Below are 21,936 nucleotides of genomic sequence, written 5' to 3'. Positions count from 1 at the left end.
TCTGGCGTCCCCACATTCATCGCCCAATTAATGGGTCCACGCGGGAGACCTTTATTAGAAAATGAGCAGTGTGAGCAGGTCCTGTCCTGGATGGCAGAAAGTGCTTCGAGCAAGCTATCATCCACCCACAGTTCTGCGCCGTCCAGTGCTGCAAATCCGAATCCTCTGTCTGCTGCTCCTCCTTCCTCCCAGCCTCCTCACTCCACTACAATGACACCTGCTCAGGAGCGGGAACACTCCCAGGAACTGTTCTCGGGCCCCTGCTTAGATTGGGCAGCAGTGGTTCCTCTCCCACCAGAGGAGTTTATCGTCACTGATGCCCAACCATTCGAAAATTCCCGGGGTCCGGGGGAAGAGGCTGAGGACTTCCGCCAACTGTCTCAAGAACTTTCTGTGGGTGAGGAGGACGATGACGATGAGACACAGTTGTCTTGCAGTGAGGTAGTAGTAAGGGCAGTAAGTCCAAGGGAGCAACGCACAGAGGATTCGGAGGAAGAGCAGCAGGACGATGAGGTGACTGACCTCACCTGGTGTGCAACGCCTACTCAGGACAGGTCTTCAGAGGGGGAGGCAAGGGCATCAGCAGGGCAGGTTGCAAGAGGCAGTGCGGTGGCCAGGGGTAGAGGCAGGGCCAGACCGAATAATCCACCAAGTGTTTCCCAAAGCACACCCTCGCGCCATGCCACCCTGCAGAGGCCGAGGTGCTCTAAGGTCTGGCAGTTTTTCACAGAGACGCCTGACGACCGACGAACAGTGGTGTGCAACCTTTGTCGCGCCAAGATCAGCCGGGGAGCCACCACCAACAGCCTCACCACCACCAGCATGCGCAGACATATGATGGCCAAGCACCCCACAAGGTGGGACGAAGGCCGTTCACCGCCTCCGGTTTGCACCGCTGCCTCTCCCCCTGTGCCCCAACCTGCCACTGAGATACAACCTGCCTCTCAGGACACAGGCACAACCGTCTCATGGCCTGCACCCACAGCCTCACCTCCGCTGTCCTCGGCCCCATCCACCAATGTCTCGCACCGCACAGTCCAGCCGTCACTAGCACAAGTGTTGGAGCGCAAGCGCTAGTACGCCACCACGCACCCGCACGCTCAATCGTTAACCGTCCACAGAGCCAAATTTATCAGCCTTGAGATGCTGCCGTATAGGGTTGTGGAAACGGAGTCCTTCAAAGCTATGATGGCGGCGGCGGCCCCGCGCTACTCTGTTCCCAGTCGCCACTACTTTTCCCGATGTGCCGTCCCAGCCCTGCACGACCACGTCTCCCGCAACATTGTACGCGCCCTCACCAATGCGGTTAGTGGCAAGGTCCACTTAACTACGGACACGTGGACAAGCACAGGCAGGCAGGGCCACTACATCTCCCTGACGGCACATTGGGTAAATTTAGTGGAGGCTGGGACACAGTCAGAGCCTGGGACCGCTCACGTCCTACCCACCCCCAGAATTGCGGGCCCCAGCTCGGTGGTGGTATCTGCGGAGGTGTATGCTTCCTCCACTAAACCACCCTCCTCCTCCTCCTCAACCTCTGTCTCGCAATCTAGATGTGTCAGCAGCAGCAGCACGTCGCCAGCAGTCGGTGTCGCGCGGCGTGGCGGCACAGCGGTGGGCAAGCGTCAGCAGGCCGTGCTGAAACTACTCAGCTTAGGAGATAGGAGGCACACGGCCCACGAACTGCTGCAGGGTCTGACAGAGCAGACCGACCGTTGGCTTGCGCCGCTGAGCCTCCAACCGGGCATGGTCGTGTGTGACAACGGCCGTAACCTGGTGGCGGCTCTGCAGCTCGGCAGCCTCACGCACGTGCCATGCCTGGCCCACGTCTTTAATTTGGTGGTTCAGCGCTTTCTGAAAAGCTACCCACGGTTGTCAGACCTGCTCGTAAAGGTGCGCCGGCTCTGCGTACATTTCCGCAAGTCCCACACGGACGCTGCCACCCTGCGCACCCTGCAACATCGCTTTAATCTGCCAGTGCACCGACTGCTGTGCGACGTGCCCACACGGTGGAACTCTACGCTCCACATGTTGGCTAGGCTCTATGAGCAGCGTAGAGCTATAGTGGAATACCAACTCCAACATGGGCGGCGCAGTGGGAGTCAGCCTCCTCAATTCTTTTCAGAAGAGTGGGCCTGGTTGGCAGACATCTGCCAGGTCCTTCGAAACTTTGATCAGTCTACGCAGGTGGTGAGCGGCGATGCTGCAATCATTAGCGTCACCATTCCTCTGCTATGCATCTTGAGAAGTTTCCTGCAAACCATAAAGGCAGCCGCTTTGCGCTCGGAAACAGAGCCGGGGGAAGACAGTATGTCGCTGGATAGTCAGAGCACCCTCCTGTCTATATCTCAGCGCATTCAGGAGGAGGAGGAGGAGGAGGAGGATGAGGAGGAGGGGGAAGAGACAGCTTGGTCCACTGCTGACGGTACCCATGCTGCTTGCCTGTCATCATTTCAGCGTGTATGGCCTGAGGAGGAGGAGGAGGAGGAGGAGGATCCTGAAAGTGATCTTCCTAGTGCGGACAGCCATGTGTTGCGTACAGGTACCCTGGCACACATGGCTGACTTCATGTTAGGATGCCTTTCTCGTGACCCTCGCATTCAACGAATTCTGGCCACTACGGATTACTGGGTGTACACACTGCTCGACCCACGCTATAAGGAGAACCTTCCCAGTCTCATTCCCGAAGAGGAAAGGGGTTCGAGAGTGTTGCTATACCACAGGACCCTTGCGGACAAGCTGATGGTAAAATTCCCAGCCGACAGCGCTAGTGGCAGAAGGCGCAGTTCCGAGGGCCATGTAGCAGGGGAGGTGCGTAGATCGAGCAGCATGTACATCCCAGGCAGTGCAACAGTCTTTAAGGGCCTGGCCAGCTTTATGGCTCCCCAGCAAGACTGTGTCACCGCTCCCCAGTCAAGGCTGAGTCGGCGGGAGCACTGTAAAAGGATGGTGAGGGAGTACGTAGCCGATCGCACGACCATCCTCGGTGACGCCTCTGCCCCCTACAACTACTGGGTGTCGAAGCTGGACACGTGGCCTGAACTAGCGCTGTATGCCCTGGAGGTGCTTGCTTGTCCTGCGGCTAGCGTCTTGTCGGAGAGGGTGTTTAGTGCGGCTGGGGGAATCATCACAGATAAGCGTACCCGCCTGTCAACCGACAGTGCCGACAGGCTAACACTCATCAAGATGAACAAAGCCTGGATTTCCCCAGACTTCTCTTCTCCACCAGCGGACAGCAGCGATACGTAAGCAATACGTAGGCTGCACCCGCGGATGGAAGCTACGTTCTCTCTCACCATCCAAAACGGGGACATTTCTGCTTCATCAATCTGTGTCTAATATTCCTCCTCCTCCTCCTCCTGCTCCTCCTCCTGAAACCTCACGTAATCACGCTGAACGGGCAATTTTTCTTAGGGCCACAAGGCTCACTCATAATTTTTCTAAACGATTTTTAGATGTTTCAATGCTCTGAAAAGCGTTGGAACTTTAACTTGAACCAATTTTTCGTTAAACTGGGCTGCCTCCAGGTCTAGTTACCACTTAAGCCACATTAACCAAAGCGATTAATGGGTTTCACCTGCCCTCTTGGCTGGCCATGGCCAATTTTTTTCAGGTACATTAGTACTGTTGATACAGCAATTTTTGTGGGCCCTCGCCTACAGTGTAATCAAATAAATTTTTAGCCCACCTGCATTAAGCACGACATTACTACCTCAGCTGTGTTGGGCAATGCAATGGGATATTTCTATGTACCGCCGGTGGCTTCCTTGCACCCACCCATGCTGTAGGTGCACACTGAGTTTTTACTACATCTGTACACTTGAAAAGAACCCCAGTCTGACTGGGGCATGCAGTGTGGGCCGAAGCCCACCTGTATTAACCACGACATTACCTCAGCTGTGATGGGCAATGCAATGGGATATTTCTATGTACCGCCGCTGGGTTCCAGGGAGCCACCCATGCTGTTGGTGCACACGGAGTTTTTACTACATCTGTACACTTGAAAAGAACCCCAGTCAGACTGGGGCATGCAGTGTGGGCCGAAGCCCACCTGCATTAAGCACGACATTACTACCTCAGCTGTGTTGGGCAATGCAATGGGATATTTCTATGTACCGCCGGTGGCTTCTTGGCACCCACCCATGCTGTGGGTCCACAGGGAATTATAAATGCATCTGTGTCCACTTGTAAAGAACCCCAGTCTGACTGGGGCATGCAGAGATACCTTGACAGAATGAATAGTGTGTGGCACATAGGTTCCCCATTGCTATGCCCACGTGTGCAGCTCCTGATGGCGGTGGCACAGGATTCTATTTCTCATTGCTTCTGTACAGCATTGTGGGCTATCGCCCCGCCCCTTTTAAAGAGGGTCGCTGCCTAGCCATGCCAACCCTCTGCAGTGTGTGCCTGCGGTTCCTCGTCATGGCAGACGCACTTCTAAATAGACATGAGGGTGGTGAGGCATTAGGGCAGCTGAAGGCTGCGCAGGGACACTTTGGTGTGCGCTGTGGGGGGGAGGGGGGGCGGTTGGGCAGCATGTAACCCAGGAGAAGTGGCAGTGGAGTGTCATGCAGGCAGTGATTGTGCTTTGTTGGAGGTAGTGTGGTGCTTAGCTAAGGTATGCCATGCTAATGAGGGCTTTTCAGAAGTAAAAGTTTTTGGGAGGGGGGGGGCCCACTCTTGCCGCTATTGTGCCTTAATAGTGGGACCTGTGAACTTGAGATGCAGCCCAACATGTAGCCCCTCGCCTGCCCTATCCGTTGCTGTGTCGTTCCCATCACTTTCTTGAATTGCCCCGATTTTCACACAAGGAAACCTTAGCGAGCATCGGCAAAATACAAAAATGCTCGGGTCGCCCATTGACTTCAATGGGGTTCGTTACTCGAAACGAACCCTCGAGCATCGCGATAATTTCGTCCCGAGTAACGAGCACCCGAGCATTTTGGTGCTCGCTCATCTCTAGTTCTTACCCATTGAACACATACACACATTTTAGATGGTACTAAAGTCCAGATGTATCACACATCACTAATGGCGGTTTGATTCCCATGTTAGATGCTTCTCTACATTTTACCTGCTGCGTCACCATAAGTGTGTGCCTTGTTGCGCCATTACATATCCTGCATACTGTCATAAATACATATCAGCCTGAACACTTTACATTACATTACTTTATGCACAACATTCACATATCTCAACTACATCACACATAAACCCATTAATTCTTGCCTGACACAGCTATAAGTCCTTTTATATTGGGCCTCCTTGATGCCAAAGCTTCCCGGGATCTCCGGATAGGTGGAGGGCTTAGTTCTCTTTCTTCTATGCAGGGGGCTGTCACAGCCACGGCAGAAGATAGGGATCTTCTCCCATTGACTTCAATGGGGCTGGCAGCAACAGCGCCAGCCCCATTGAAATCAATGGGGGAAGATCGATGGAGGAATCCCCTGCTGCAGCAGTGATCGTGATGTTCTACCATTATTTTCAATGGGGCCGGCGGCAGTGGCTTCAGCCCCATTGAAATCAATGGGAGAAGATCGCGCTCCTCTGCTACTGCTGTGACAGGGGATTCCTTTATCCCTGCGGGGAATCCCCTCATCACTGAACACCTTGCCACTGCTGTCACAGTGTTCAGTGATGAGGGGACTTTCCGCAGAGATGAAGGAATCCCCTGCCGCAGCTGTCACAGCAGTGGCAGAGGAGTGCGATCTTCCTTCTATGCTTTCAATGTGGCCGGCGCTGCTGCCGCCGGCCCCATTGGAACCAAGGTGAAGCCCCTGATTGTGGCAGCATCCAGGGGTTTAACATCGAAGATATCCCCTGCTGCAGCTGTCACAGTCACAGCAGGGGATAAGAATCCTCTTTCATTGCTTTCAATGGGGCTGGCGCTGCTGCTGCCGGCCTCATTAAAAACAATGGGCGACATCGCAAAAAAAATGGGCATGCTGCGATATTTTTTTAACGCAGCCTCGCTGGAGTGAAAACATCACAAAAGAGAATGAAACCATTGAAATTTATTGGTTTCATAATCATGCGTTTTCACTCACTCTCGTGTTGCACGAAAAATGACCATGTGATGCATGGGCTCGGCGTATATGCCGTCGGGCGTATATGCTCGCTGGCTCACCTTCTCTCTCCTCCCTTCTGGCTCTTTGCAATGGAAGGGGGTGGGACAAGGGTGGAGCTAAGCTTTTAGACGAACCAATTATTGTTTTTGTGACATCACCGCTAGCTTATTCGCTCTCATGCAGCCTGATTAGATAAGTGGATACATCGTTTGCTCGTTCAAAGGAGAATCGTTCAGTCTTTCACATTCGCTGTATCAGTGACTGAGAGCGACGGAACGAGCGCTGCTTAAACCAAACGATAAGTGAACGCGCCAATGACGGTTTTTATGTGTGTAAAATGATCAACAAACGAAAAGTGAAGGTTATCATTCGCTGTTCAATCATTGGCTCACGTTTAAACTGAAGAAATTGTTCACTTTCGCTCATTTGAACGTTTTTTGAACGATTGCTCCGTCTAAAAGTATCTTTATTGTTCATCATTCTGGACTTTTTTCTAGGGTTAAAAAAGGGATTCTGAGAGATTGTTTTTCGGCAGCTAAGACCGTCATTCGTAGACATCGGAGAACCCCTACTGCCCCCTTCTGTTTCTAAATGCGCAACTGAAGTAAAGTACTTGCAACGTATGGAGAACATCATGGCTGACTCCAATGATACGACTGATGCGTTCTATCAGACTTGTGGCAGCTGCATAGATTTTAAGGATAGTGGGGATTGGTTAATTGGCTTACATATGCCTCTCTTCTTTAGTTTTTCTTTTTTCTCCCCCTCTTCCTTAATTTTTTCTACTCCTCTCTCTTTTCTTCTATCCTCCTTTCCTTATCTTCCTGTCTTGTGTTTTATAATAATTCGTCTGTCCTTGTTCCTTGTCCTTTTTGTTGGTTACATTTAAATGGTTTTTTAAGACTTGTATGGACTCATCTTCTGTCTACTTTCTAAGGCTGGATTCACAAGGGCATCTGAGTTTCTACGTTCGCCCGCTGGCGACGTAAAAACACGTTTAGACGACCCTGGCCCGGCACATATACGCCAAGGCTGCAATGCCTCGCCGTACATGCCCTCTGTTTCCCCCTTCCCTCCCACTCGCCATCTGTCGGCAAGGGGAGGAGGTGGAAATGAGCGAGAGCTAGTGTGCTAAGCTCCCGCCCCCCTCTCTGCCCCTTGTCGCAGACAGCAATGAGAGGGGGGCGGAGCTAATCTCCCCCCCCCCTCTGCCCCCCCATTGCAAACAGCCGGCAAGGGGCGGAGAGGAAATGAGAAAGGGGAGGGAGTTTAGGAGTCATGCTGCTAAACTCCCTCCCACCTGCCTTTTTTGGCAGCTGTCAAAGGCTCACATAGGAGTTTATGCCACCGCCGCCACTAGCATAAAAGCTCCCGGCCGAAATGCACTATATTGGCCGGCCGGGCACTTCTACGCCGCGGAAATTTGCCCATGTGCACTGATGCATTGTAAACCAATGCATCTAAGGGGCAGCGTATATCGGGATTGTATATCATGCCTGTTCTATTATTTTGATACCACGATGAAGGTCGGCCTTCAATTCTGTCTTTATCACCAATATTATGGTCACTTAAATGTCATGTTTCCTTTCTTTCTTGTTCTAATAAACTTTGATTATGAAAAACATTGTGTGGTCAGATGAATCCAGATTTCTATTGCACCATGCTGATAAATGTGGTGCAAGCAGCATGAATCGATGAACCCTTCCTGTCAGCTGTTCAGAATGTGAACCAGTATCATGTTTGCTTGCAGGAAGAACAGCGTAATTATCATTACCCCCTATAATAGTATAGGGGGTAATATAGTCTCATAAATAAGCTAAAGACCATAACTATATACCGTAGTTGTGTAAAATGAACTATTATTCCCTACTCCTTCCTCCCCTGAGGAGCCTATGTGGTACAGTCCATGTAGTTTAATTCTACAGAGAGTTCTGGTAATTCCTGGAGCGCGAAAAGCCAAGCAATTCTCAAGTGGTCACAATGAGATCACATGACCCACTTGAAGAGAAGGAGTCCAAGAATTTTTTAGATAGGAAGGAATAGGTAAATTAGGTAATACTAAACAACTTATATATACTGAGGAACGAGTTACATAGTGAATGCAAAAATAAATCACTGGAGCAGCCCTTTAAAGCTAAACCATAACCTAAAGCTTCTGGGCCCATAGCAAAATCTGTAACATAGCCCCAAATGATATTTTATTCATAGTACTGGGCTCCCTATGTGGACAAGAGAGGCCTTACGGGACCCTTAAGACTCCTTGGCCCGGGTGCAACCATGTCCTCTGCATCCCCTATAGTCACGCCTCTGCTTTATAGGGTATTTTGGTAAAACAGATCACACATACACGTGCCATACGATCTTGCTTTGGGTGGAGCATGAGCATTGACAGTGGGGCAGGCACTTGCCATAAATTACGGATTACTGAGCAAGAACAGCAGAGCAATGGAGAAAATGTAGTCTTCAGCAGGCATAACAGCCATATTGAAAGCGCCATTGCAATACGATGCAGGCTGGAAGGGAGCAGGAATAAAGGGTCTGCTCTGTTATGTCTACCCGAATGGCACCTGATGGTCCTCTTTGACTATCATGGAGACTGTCCTGCTTCCAGCATGCAACTCAAAATTTTTCCAGATGCCATTTTACCTGGAATTTTGTGCTGATCTACACCGGAGGCCCCTATCAGAGTCTGTAGTGCCGATGTGAATGCGACCTTAGGGAATACGGTGACACAGTACCGTAATTACATGTATTACAAAAACTGCCCCCTCGTACATTAGTAAATCATTCATCTTAGACTCGTTGTATATTAAACTTTATGCGTGGAGCCTGGACAAACCTTTAATAGCCTCTGGTACTAGAGACGAGTTTCAAGCATTTTTCTAACTGTTTTCTAACAAGTGGTTTTATGTGTGCTTTTTATTTAGGGATTGGGATGCGCTGCAATGTTTGGCTGTGGCAGGGCTTACAGGACCAAAAATCCCTATATAATCCGGCGACCTTGTACTGTCATTGAAGTCAGTAGGGTTGCAGTGGGGCTTGCAAATTGCCCCTACAGGTCCCAAAAAAACACCAAGACTAGATGTTTTGCAATGTATGGGTCCTGAAACTCCAACTCTCACTATGACCCCATTGACTTCAATGGCAGTATAGGGCACAAGGCGACACAGTGATCAGGGTTGCCAACCATCCAGAAATTACTGGCAATCTGTCGAAACAGGGGAGTTTTCTTTTTGTGTCCGTGAAAAATAACAGATGCGGCCTTGAATTTTTTGAGGCTGGTGGTACTTGAGCAGTTATTATAACTGTAATTATCATCATTTTACAGCTCACAGTAAAGACTGTTAATGAATTCATATCAGTATCTGACCTATAGACATGTATTAAGGCCCATTTACACCGGATAAATGTCAGGCAAACGATGCCCGACACTCGTCCCCACACATACTTGCTCCCGTGCTGTTACAAAGGAGCGAGTATCACTGGCTCGCTCAGTAGAGGGCTGGGACGGCTGGAGGAGATTTCACTCCTCGCTCTCCCCCGCCCCTCTCCATTCACATAACACAGCGGCTGTTCAGTACTGAACGGCTGCTGTTTACACTGAACGATCATCGTTTAAGCTGCATAAAATCCTTAATGATGATCGTTCAGTGTTAACTGCAGCCGTTCACTACTGAACGGCCGCTGTGTTAAGTGAATGGAGAGGGGCGGGGGAACGAGAGGAGTGAAATCTCCTCCAGCTGACCCGGCCCCCTGCTGGCCGCTCTGTCAGGAAGTCAGCAATACTTGCTGCTGTGTGACAGCAGGGGAGCGAGTACACACAAGGATGAGTGTTGGGCATTGTTTGCCCAACATTCGTCCCGTGTAAATGGGCCTTTACTCATACTCTTTATCATTCAGTATGATTTTTCCAACGCGCCTCTAAATAATGTTGTCTGTCTGTGATTTTTGGATAACTTGTTCAAGAAAACGAAAAATTCAGGTTGGCAATCCTGACAGCAATCTTTGGTTGCGATACCCTTGTGAGCCAAAATTCACTATGTAGCCCTAGCTTAATATTCTGCTACATAAAATACTCTGCACTGAAATCCATATGTCTGTCATGCAGAGTCTGACATGGATTTGCAAATGCCTGAGTTATATTGTCGAATATTCCGCCATGTGTGAGAGCATCTCAAAAATACCCAGTTTTCTGTGTTTTTCAGGTCCTAAGGGAAAAATGACAGAAAAACTACCATACCAAGAGCAAGCCACTGACCTCCAAAACACCACAAACCAAAATGCTTTGTACACAGTGTATTTTATTTTAGAACCTCTTACACTGTCCTACAAAAAGTAATTGGACACCTGAGCAAGAATCAAAAGTAGTATTTTTTTTTTCCATATGCTAATACTTAGTGGGGCTCCTTTGCCTCTAATGACATTGGATACTCTACGTGGCATACTTTCTACTAACATCTGATACACTTCAGCTGCTATTTCCATCCATTCATCCTGCAAACATCTGGTGAGTTCTCTCAAAGAAAATGCATTGGCCTGTCTACAATAGTGTAAGGAGCGTTCTCATTGGACAGCTGAGCAATGGAAGAACATTCTATAGAGTGACGAATCACACTATTCCAGGATTATCGCTCAAGATTTGTTAAAACAATGGCATGTGAGCGATAATCATTGCGTGTAAATGCTACCATCCTGCACTTTTCAGCTGAAGGATGATTTTTAGGTGAGCTTAAAAATCATTGTTCAGACCGCACGCTGTGTTCTCCACGGGAGCTAGAGATTATATTATTTTCTCTTAGCAGCCCTTGCCAGAACAATGGAGCTAATTGCAGAGCTCAGACCACCTGCTGAGTTTTGCAAGTAGCTCCTAAAAGCTCATTTGCACGCAAATGAAGCTGATAAAGTACTAATGGGCATTAGTGCCCATTAGTACTTTATGTAAAATGATTGCTAAAACTTTGAATCTTTCAATAGTTTGAAAGATTATCTTTGCGTATAAATGGGCCTTTAGGAATAGGAGACAACTTATCTGACTCATTAAAAATGTAAAGGGGGCAATGTACAACAAAAAGAAAGCATTTAAACTGCTAAAACAAGAAAGCAGTGAAAAACCACTAAAAAACCTATTAGGAAAAAGAATGTTGTGAAAACCAATAAAAATAGCAGAGCTGGAAACAGAGAGACTTGTTGCCAAAGAAAGTAAAACTAACCCTAAACTGTTCTTCAACTATATAAAATGTACAAAGATTAACGCTGGAACTGTTTAAAAAAATAATGTAGGAAAAATCGTAGAGGATGATGAGGAGAAAGAAAATCTATTAAATTGTTTTTTGAAATTTCAGATGAAATGCAGAATTATAAAGTAAACTCTCCATTAAATGTCACCAGTCTAACCCAGGAAGAAGCGCAGAGCCGTCTGATTAAAATAAACAAACGCTGGGTCCCGATGGCATACACCCGCGGGTTTTAAGGGATTAGGTAATGCGATAGACAGATCAGTCTGTTATAGTCTCTATAGTGAGGGGATCTGTTACACTGAAGTATTTGATAAAAGAGTTTAAGAGGGGCCTGGACGCTTTCCTTGAGTATAACAATATTACAGGTTACAGTCACTTATTACTTCAGAAGGGTCAGTGATCACAGGATTGCTCTGATTGCCAGGAAAACACGCTAGATGGACACAAGTCTTTTTTACGCCTAAAATGTTAGCTTACAAACTTGTCATCATACTGCTACCCCTAATTCTGTACCTGCTGTGTGCACAGTGCCTCCCAATAATGGACTTCAGAATTAATAGTGTGCTAGCTATAATTACTCAAAAAAGTGGCACACACAATAGTACCAGATAGATAGTGCCCCATATTGTGCCACAGACGTTATTAGCGCACCACACAGTAAGGCCCCCTGTCCACGGGAGCCGCCGCCCAGGAGTAGGAGCCGGCAGACGGTTCTCCGCAGGTCAGCCTGTCTAACAGATAGGCTGACTACGGAGAATCGGGGGAATTTGCAGAATACAGCGTATTGCCGTCCGCGAGCGGAGAATCACAATGATTCTCCACTCGTGGACATGGGGCTAGCTCTTTCCATACTAACGCTATGGAAAGCTTCAGCTGGCGTGATCACTGCCGAGGACAGGGGGCCTTAAAGTGGGACTGTTTGTACCACAAACAGTAATAGTTCTCTTCCTAGTAACCCACACAATTGTAATGCCCATTTTTGCCCCTAGACATTAATAATGCCCCCTGTGTGCCTTTTTGAAGGTAACAGTTTCCCTTTAAGTGCCCCTTTACAGTATGTTCACATGTAGTGCATTTGGCGTAGACTTTTTGCAGTGGATATACCGCAATGAAATCTGCTTCAAATTCCACTCCAAAACCTTCATCATCGGTGCAGATTTTGATGCAGATCCAGAGCAGACTTCACCGCTCAACTGAATGAGTGAAATCTGCGGCAGATCCGTACCAAATAGTGTGGATTTTGATGCAAATTTTGGTGTGGATCCGCAACAAAATCCGCAGCGCAAAATATGCTGTAGAGTTTGGTGTATATCCGTAGCAAAATCCGCCACACATGAATGTACCCTTAAGCCAATTTCAGATGAGTATACTATGGGCGCATTTCTGTATCTGTAATACAGACATGTCTCCTGGCCTGACCGTGGGGATTACTGACCAAAACTCTGAGCATCATAGATTCCCATGATACCTGGATTTCGAGTCAGTAAGCCCCATGGTCATGTTGGGACAGACGTCCGTAGTACTGACTAAGAAATGCACTCTTAGTACACTCATTTGAACCTGCCTCGTAAAGTAATAATGCCCCAATATATAGCCTCCTTATGTAGTAATAATAACCCCTCGCTTTGAGAGCCTCCTTATATGATAATGTCATGAATGAGCTGCCATATGCCTCCGTTGAGTACCGATATAGTCCATAATAATGTCAGAGCAAGAAGTTGGAGGCTCCCGGTTCCACCATGCACTATCGCTGGAACACAGCATGGTCACAGTCCAGGCACAGCAGCGTCTGACTTCCTGCTCTACCATTGTCATGGACTATATCGGCCACTCAGGAAGGGGATTCACGGCACTGCGCTGGAGGTCTGGGGTATATGCATCCATTCTGACCTCTGTGTATTTGGAGTGGAAGCCCCCACGCCAACCTCCCATGTAGTGGCCGGCGCCTGTAACTGCAGGTACAGCTTGTGTTGATTTCAATGAGCGCCGTGCCTGCAGTTACCAGCGCCGGCCACTACATATATTATGGAGCTGACAGCATGTGCCTGCACAGCTGATTGGTCGGGGTCTTGAGCGGCAGACCCAAGCTGATCAACTATTGATGACCTATCCCGAGTTAGGTCATCAATATTAATTATGCCTGGAAAACCCCTTTAAGTATGGCAGAGGTTCCATTATGGTCTGGGGATGTTTCACATGGCATGGCCTCAGTCCATTGGTTGTAGAGAAAAGAACCATGAACATGGAGGTCTACCCTGACATCCTAGACAATATTGTGCTGCTGACAATATGTTAATACTCTGGGAATGGTCGGCCATACTTCCAACAAGATAACGCACCTTGTTGCAGGTCCAATGCTGTCTTACATTGGTTTGAGGATGTGGTTCCACGATTGGACTGGCTGTACAGAGTCGCGACCTGAACCCGACGGGACAAACTGGAACATCGGGTCAGGAAATATGAACAGCATCCATCTTCTTTGATGGAACTCTCTAGTCATTTTCAGGATGAATGAAGGGAAATCCCAGCTGAATCAGATGTTAGTAGAAAGTATGCCACAGAGAGTTACTGATATGGCCAATAGAACCCCATTACGTATTAGCATATGTAAATAAGTGCTGCTTTTGATTCTTGCTGAGCTGTCCGATTACTTTTAGTAGGATAGTGAATATATATATAAAAAAATAACGCTGTTAAAAAATGTCTATGAAAATATTGTGAAAAAAACGCTACAATCCAGCCTGTAGATTAAATCTGCCATTTCCACTTGTTTCCCACTTGTGATGTCAAATCTTGGGTCACATGACTGCTTATCCACGTGGGAGCAGCACCAATGGAGAGCTGCACATATGGTGTGAGTGATGCAGCAGCAGGGCATGCAGTGAGCCAGCCTGCAGGAGGGGGGCACAGAGTGCAGCTCTGACAGCAGCACACTGAGTGCATGGCACTGCGTCTTTAAGGTGCACTGTCTATATGTGTGCATGACTGGGAGCCCCTCCCTCCTCTTCCTCACTGGAAAGAGCTGCTCTCAGAGAATGATCTGCAAACCTGCCAGGGTGGGCTGCCCGTCTGCTTTGTGTGCTCCATGCAAATAGGAGCTGGCCTGATGCACTGCAGCCCTGCTCTCCCTGGGAAGTGACAGAGAAGCCCAGAGAAGCCTTGGCACCATCATCACTGGCAAGCAGCATTGCAAAGACACCAGCAAGGAGGGAGCAAATCAGTGCATTTCCTCTGCAGCAACCCCCCCTCTCTCTTCCCATGCCTGGCTGAGGAGAGCTTGACAAAGACAGAGCTGGGGGGAGACTGTGTGCTGCTTGCTTGAACCCCAATATAAAGCTGGAGAATGGCTGATCGCAGCCTGGACAGTGTGTCCCTTCCCCTGGAGGTGAGAGCCAGGCTGGCAGAACTGGAGCTGGAGCTGTCTGAAGGTAAAAAGCCCCTCCATTCTCTTCTGTACCCCCTGATCTTGGGATGACTGCAGCTTTTTTTCCCTTCTCCCTCCCATGTTACTGCAGATCCCTCAATAAGCATCCATTCCTCTGTTGCTGGGGAAGGGACTGCTTAACCCATTCTATGCCCCAGGGCAGGAGTGCATCAGCAAGATGCAATGCTTATCCATAAAGAGCTTATGCTTCCATGCCCATTAACCCCTCCAGTGTACAGATTAGCTTGTGGAATGAGGTCTGTAATGTTCCCTCCTGGTGAGGAGGGGGTTAAGCCAGCGGATTGCTGCTGTCAAAGCCAGGGCCAGATCCCTTCTTTTTGCTTGTTGGGATGAGGAGGCGTGTAAGGGGTTAATGCCACTGTCATTGCTGAGCTCCCCCCTCAGTGCAGGGGCAGTAAGTAGTGCCAGGGGTTCTAGATGGATGCGATGTGGAATACATTTGATCACTAATGCCCAGGGTTTTTTTTTTGCTCTTTGTGCAAGGAAGGGAGCAGCTGGGTTGCATTTTGTTGGAGTGTTGCATTTTAAGCCTGGCATGTCAGGGTTGTGGAGATGGAAAATTTTTTCATGCCTCACATCCTACATGTCCTAAAAATATCATTTACAGCAAGCACAATGTCACCAGGCTGCATTCTGCCCAGCACTGACATGCCCTCTGTGTTTTAGTCTTCCTGTGCTAATATCAGGGGAGACATTATGTATCTTTGTAGCAACTGTGTTTCTTTATTGTATCCTTGTATGTTTTGATTCCATTGGCTATTCAGTGCTTTTTCGATACAGATGTAACTATTTTGCAATGTGCTGTTTACAAACTGGGAAACAGAAGCTGGAAAATATTTATCCTTTGTTTCCCAGTGCCCGTATTTGCCTAAGTTGGCATTAATCCCCTCCCTAATATCCAATAAACTAGATAAATAACGAAAAGCTATTAAAAAAAAATCCTCCTTTTATAATTGTATCTCCTGAAGTCACATTTGTTTACTGTCTGGAATCCATCTCAATTACAACATTCCATGTCTATAGCAAAAAAAACGGAGCAAAAGTATTGCTGGCATCACCATGGCAACCTTGCTTGCAGCATCCCCATTTAGAGAGAAGCCATCTTTAAATAGTCCAACGCCAACCTGTTTAGGTTTATACTTGGCTGTGCCCTTTTATCTTCCAGACACAAGACTGATAAAGAGGATTTTATGGGAACATTTAGAATGTTAATGGTTTTTTTGTTACGTAACGTTTCATATATTTTAACGCATTGATTATGGTTACATTGTATGGATATTGTTATAAATGACTGGAATGAAATTTTTTTTCTTTAATAGTCTAAATATTCAGCTTTTTTTTCTTTTTGGTCATGTGATCGAGGCATATCCACCATGTTCTTGTGTTTTGTATACAGATTATTTTCCATTGTCACAATGCTAATGGAATTTCTGTAAATGTTCAGCAGTGCCCGGGCTCGGGGCCTACGATGCTGCTTACCAAATACATAATGCCGCCATGCTTTTACAGCGGAAAAGTGGATTAGACCTCTGTGGCAGCATGTGCCCGACTTAACCAATTAGGCTACGGAATCGCACAGCTTTAGGAAGGTGCTTTGCTTGTTGTTGTGTTTATGTTCGTAGATTTGGATGCCATAGTCTGGGATCCTACGATAGATGGGTTTCAAATTTGTTCTGTCGCTTTCATTTCTGAGTGTGCCAATTCAATTTGTGCAATTATCAGGTCCTCCACTATTGACAAAGGATTTCTAGTTTCCCCCAAAGTCGCTTGTAAACAGAAGTCCTTGAGTCGTCCTATTCTGACATTTTGTTCAAAGTTCTAAACAGTCAAAGATAAGTTTCTAGGAATGGATGCAGAAGTTGCCCTCTACCCTGACTGGTAGCAATTCCTGGTTTTGCAGAGCTAAATCCATGTTCTGCGGCAATAATGAGCCGTTTTTGGTGTTCCGGAGTCTGAGAAAGCTGGTGATGACTTCTGTACTTTAATGGCAATCAGAGGAGTAACTTGTACCTCATGGGCCCAAATGCAAAAAGTAAAATAGAGCCTCCCAACCTACCCTGTTCCATTTATAATGCTAATGTTTACTTATGTGGCAGAAGGAATTTTGGGTCCCCCCCGGGCCTGGTATTCACTGCTATCAATGCACCCTCTGTAGCTGCAACTCTGATGCAACCATACAAATTGCCAGTCAGCTGCTGAAAATCAAAACTTAGTTGCGCCTAAGCTGGGTTCACATCTGCGTTGGAACCTGAGGTCGCAGATACGACACAAAATACCGAAAACAAAAGCGCTGCACATAGGGCTTTGCCTTCCAGTAAAATGTCGGGCAGCTGAGCAGAAACTGAGCGGAACCCATAATAGTCAATGGGGTCCCTTCGGAGCTGTTCGGTTCCACCAGACAGGGGGTTCCCCTTTCTGCTCTCTGAACGGAGCAGAAAACCAGAATTGCGACCGCAGATGTGAAGGCAGCCTATGAGCTCTTCTTCTATTGCTGTGTCTTTCTATCAACAATTGTAGATCTGACCTATTATAACAGGGTCCATATAGCTAAGGGCCGTTTACAAGGGCTGATATTGGTGTTACGTGAGTGCGATCATCGTGATCGTTGCTTGTTTAACTGACCTTTTACATAGGCCATTATGGGGGACGAACGATATACAATCATTTGTCCCTCATCCAGTTTATGCACTGGATTGTTTGAGTAGTGATGATTAGTCCCACTCTCACTTACCTGACACTCAATGGAAGAAACCGCTCCAGTCCTGGCCACTGATTTATCACATGACCGCCACTCAGATGTGATCAGCTGATGCTCCTCGTTGGCTGGCTGATTCCTACTGATGAATACTTGTTCACTAGTATTGACCAGTATAAAGGGTCTTCAGGGTGTATTTACACGGGTGATATTCCCATGTGAGTTTCGTCCTATTGTGATATAGATGGAACTTGCAAGGAAAAAGAACCCATTTATTTCATTGGGTTCATGTACACAAGCGATTTTTGGTCCATGGTTAAAGAATCAACGCACATCCTGTGTTTTTTTTTTTTTTTTTAAATAGAATAGGGCGTGTAATATGCGGTTGTCCTGCAGATCAAACAGCATAGAAGCGGAGTGGTCATGTGCTGTGCAATGCGAGTTGCTCATGAGAAACTTGGGCGCAACTCGCTTTGCCTCCGTAAATACTTCCTAAGGTTCTGTTTGCACTTCCAGTCAAACTTCAGCTTTTCTATTTCGTTATTGGAACAGAGACCTTAAAATAATAGTGTCTGATCCGCCCTATAACAGAAACCAATGACATCTGATGGACCCGCTGGCTATAAAAGTGCGTAATGGCGTTTGTCAGCTTCCTGGAAAAAATAGTGTTGAATGTTACCTTATTTTTTTTCTGCCATTAAGGCCTAATGCACATGGGCGGACGTTTATCCGCGGGTTCTGCAGCAATGCCTGTCCATAGGATGCAGTGCAAAAGTGACTGATCCACGCACACGAGCGGAAAACAACTGCGATTTCCGCTTGCAGAGAAAAAAACGTAGCATGCTCTTTTTCAGAGCGTTTTCCACATGGATGGCTTACATTGAAGTCAATGGAAGCTGTCCGATTTGCGGCCTGTCCGGAATGACCATTTTGGAAAGGTCGCTGATTCTGGGTCATCGTGCCCATGTGCATTCGGCCTTGTGGTGGAACCTTTAAAAGGAGGCATGAAGAAAGCCCTAGTGCCAGCAGCTTTGGCGCTATCGTAGAGGATTCATAGAGCTGTATGGCCCCCGCCAACCGCTACTCTTCGTTTCTTCTTTTGTTAGCTCTTATATGAAATTCCGTACAGCTTGGGAGTAAATTGCTAGAAAGAACACGGGAAGCTACAAAACGATCGCCATACATTATCCTGAGCGACATCTCCACATTATGTTTTATAGCAAGTACGAGGCCCATGCTAAAAGGGGATGTGCGAACGTGCCTAACCCCCTTAGGAGTACGCACCAGGGCGGTTACGTCAGGTCCCACCCTTGGCATAGGGAAATCCTATGTGTCCTAAAATCCCAATAATCAGTAATAGACACAGAGCACAAACTTGGCGTATAAAATGCCGCAGTATTTATTTAAAGGGATACCCAACTTTAATTAGTATTCAATAAATCAATCCATAACCTATAAAACGTGTCCAAATAGCAGACCAGTTTCTCACAGGTTTGTTGCCTTTGCCACATACAATGCCAAAAGCCTATTGGTTTATATTGCACCACTCAAATCGTGGTGCGTCCTATCTTGGCGCATGTTACACACGGATACACATCATGATCATGTATGGGGATTGGCGTCACACAGCAAGTACGCATGTCATTCTGTACTTGCTGCGGGCCGTCACCTGAAGGATAAATGTGCGGACTACAGGTAGCCGCGGTCCTGCGAGCTCGGCCTGCGGGTAGCCGCGGTCCTGCGAGCTCGGCCTGCGGGTAGCCGCGATCCTGCGAGCTCGGCCTTAGTCATACAGACTCATGTCTGCCAAGTCCAAAACTGAATTAAACTACTGAAACAATGTTAACCCGTGAGAAGCGGGCGACGACCCCTTAAACCAATACTGCGACTGCAGCCTACTTTGGGGAGGAAGGGCGGGAGACATCCAGTCTTCAATCAACATCTGGAGTGCGGGGTCCCACTTTTCTTCTTCTGGGCTCCGGATCTTTCCGCCAGCCGCTGGTCAGATAATCCATGCACTGTCACCAAGCCACCTGATTCTGCAGACAGATGTTCTGGAAGGTGCACACGGCGTCACACAGGGGCGGATGCATATTTATGAGCGCATAGTTTTTGTGGAATGAACCATGCTTTTTTTGAGCGCATCAGTGTATTTAACGTACTTCTTTTATGTGCGTCAGGACATGCGCATTTGTGCGCGGCAAAAAAATACGCACCAATTGAAATGGCTAATTAGTCTGAGTTCCAGATGTGTTTACTGCACAATTACGCAGTGTTAGGGCACTCTGCATTTTTATTTATTTATTTTTTTTGTTCGACCAAAATGCGCAGGAAACATCCGCACATGTGACTGAATCCATTGAAATTAGTGGGCTCTGTTCTCTGCGTATTGCGTATGCAAAGTTTGCACAAGTACAGCCGTGTGATGCCGGCCTAGATGCATTACACAAGCATTCTCCTAAGGGCATCTTCACACGACTGTATTTGCCCATGAGCGTGTTTTGCGTGCACGGTAAAGTGGGACCTGCTTTATTGTTCTGCATTCTTTGCTGCAAAAGCTCCCATAGAAGTCTATAGGAGGTTGTGCAAATATGCAAGGGGATACGTGAAACACTGCGCAAAACCGTGAAAAAAAAGAACACGTTTGGACCTCCTTAGGCTAAATAGCCTTTTCATCTGTGAAAAGAGTCTGTCGTGCGTGAACTGGCCCCGTGTGTCTAAAAAACCCCAAAACATATTTGATATCGTTGTGTCCATTATTTACCCTGAATGGTGAACAACGTCAGAATTGTGCTCCTTTTTTTTTTTTTTTGGGTCACCGTTTCCAAAGAAAAATGTAACAAAAAGCAATGAAAAGTCACATGTACTGCAAAATGGTACCTATAGAGACTACAGGATATTCCGCAAAAAACGAGCCCTCGCGTAACTAGGTGGATAAAAACCTAAAATAGTTATGGCTGTCAGAAGATGGCTCTCTATCTCTCTAATATCAGATCTCATTTTTTTTTCAAAAAAATGTTTTTGTTTTTTAAAAGTACAGCAAAAGAAAACGTCCAAAACCAAAGCGCTACATAAGTTTAGTATCGTAGTAATCATACTATGTCATATTTGCTGCATTGTGCACGCCATAGAAACAGCCCCCCCCCCCCCAAGATGCCTGAATTGTGCCTTATTTCCCCCATTTAGAATTCTCAGTTTTTCACTACCTTACATAGTACCATTAGAAAATACAGCTCGTCCCGCAAAGAACAAACCCTCAGACAGCGACGGTGATGGATAAAAAAGTTATCATTTTTATAAAAGTGGGTAGGAAATGCTGAAAATGGATGGGGTGGGGGGAAGGCGTCCTTGAGGGGTTAAGAGATTTCTGAATAGAAGATTGTTCGAATACTTCTATTAAGGCCGCCTGCAGACGGGCGGGTCTGATCCGGTGGTGAGGATTCTCGCCGCGGGAGCCGGCCGGATCGCCTGCAGGCACCAGCACGTACTCACCCGCTCCCGCGGCTCCGGCTGTTTGATGTGCCAGCTTGCCGGTCAGCCGGCGCATGCACAGACCAGAGCTGGTAGCGGGTGAGTGACGTTTCTGTGCGGGGCAAATAGGACATGCGGCGGTTTGTTTGCCGCGTGAGATTTTGCACGGCCAAACTGCGGCCGTCTGCATAGGATTGCGTTTGTTAACGCAATCCTATGCAGGCTTCCAGCGGCGGAAATCCTGCCGCGGAATTTCCGCTCGTGTGCAGGCGCCCTTACTGATATGATTTGTGGGGGTGGTGTCACGTAACGTTTTATAGATTACGGCAGCGGCAGATATTTCACGGTTCCCATAAAAAGTATGGTGTATCCTTGCTTGAGGGATTTTATGACTATTTCTTCAAATTGGCCTATAAGGCCCCGCGTTGGGCGGCCGTGGGCTCTGCGAGGCCCCGCGTTGGGCGGCCGTGGGCTCTGCGAGGCCCCGCGTTGGGCGGCCGTGGGCTCTGCGAGGCCCCGCGTTGGGCGGCCGTGGGCTCTGCGAGGCCCCGCGTTGGGCGGCCGTGGGCTCTGCGAGGCCCCGCGTTGGGCGGCCGTGGGCTCTGCGAGGCCCTGCGTTGGGCGGCCGGCCTCCATATTTTACAACTTGTAAAAGTTTCTGGAGGATTTATCCTAATATCACAATTTCCCCTCCTAAAATGAGGAGTGGAAGGTAGATTCACCTCCTATCGATCAGCAAGGTCGTTGGATCTTAAGCAGCGTAACAGGCCTCAGTCTTGTAATTGCTTTGCAGGCCTCAAAATGGCCGCTCACAGGTGTGGAGTGCCGGATGCAGATTAGAGGATAAGGCATATACACGGTGCGTATTATCTGCTGTCTGTACAAACACATTATGTCACCTTCCATTTGCTATCTGGTGTATGTAATGGACTGTCACCGGCAAAGTGCTGGAGTGAAAGAATTTGGATTGATGAATTGTTTTGTCACTCGGATGGATTTTTTTCCCCTCCCTATCAGATG

General features: G+C 47.7%; 1 protein-coding gene across 4 annotated transcripts in view; it reads left to right on the top strand.

Moving 5' to 3' along the window:
* Window positions 1-14,350: 14,350 nt before the first annotated feature.
* DIP2C (disco interacting protein 2 homolog C) overlaps window positions 14,351-21,936 on the top strand; it is a 476,875-nt gene continuing 469,289 nt past the window's right edge. For all 4 annotated transcript variants that reach the window (XM_066585296.1, XM_066585294.1, XM_066585295.1 and 1 more), the window contains exon 1: window positions 14,351-14,733. In XM_066585296.1, coding sequence (XP_066441393.1) covers window positions 14,649-14,733 — 85 coding nt within the window. In that variant the 5' untranslated portion in view covers window positions 14,351-14,648. The remainder of the gene's footprint in view (window positions 14,734-21,936) is intronic.

The sequence above is a fragment of the Eleutherodactylus coqui genome, chromosome 12 (genome assembly GCF_035609145.1).
Source record: "Eleutherodactylus coqui strain aEleCoq1 chromosome 12, aEleCoq1.hap1, whole genome shotgun sequence".
NCBI classification, from domain to species: domain Eukaryota; kingdom Metazoa; phylum Chordata; class Amphibia; order Anura; family Eleutherodactylidae; genus Eleutherodactylus; species Eleutherodactylus coqui.
The sequence above is the reverse complement of the archived record's forward strand: the minus strand, read 5'-3'. Positions and strand labels throughout refer to the sequence as shown.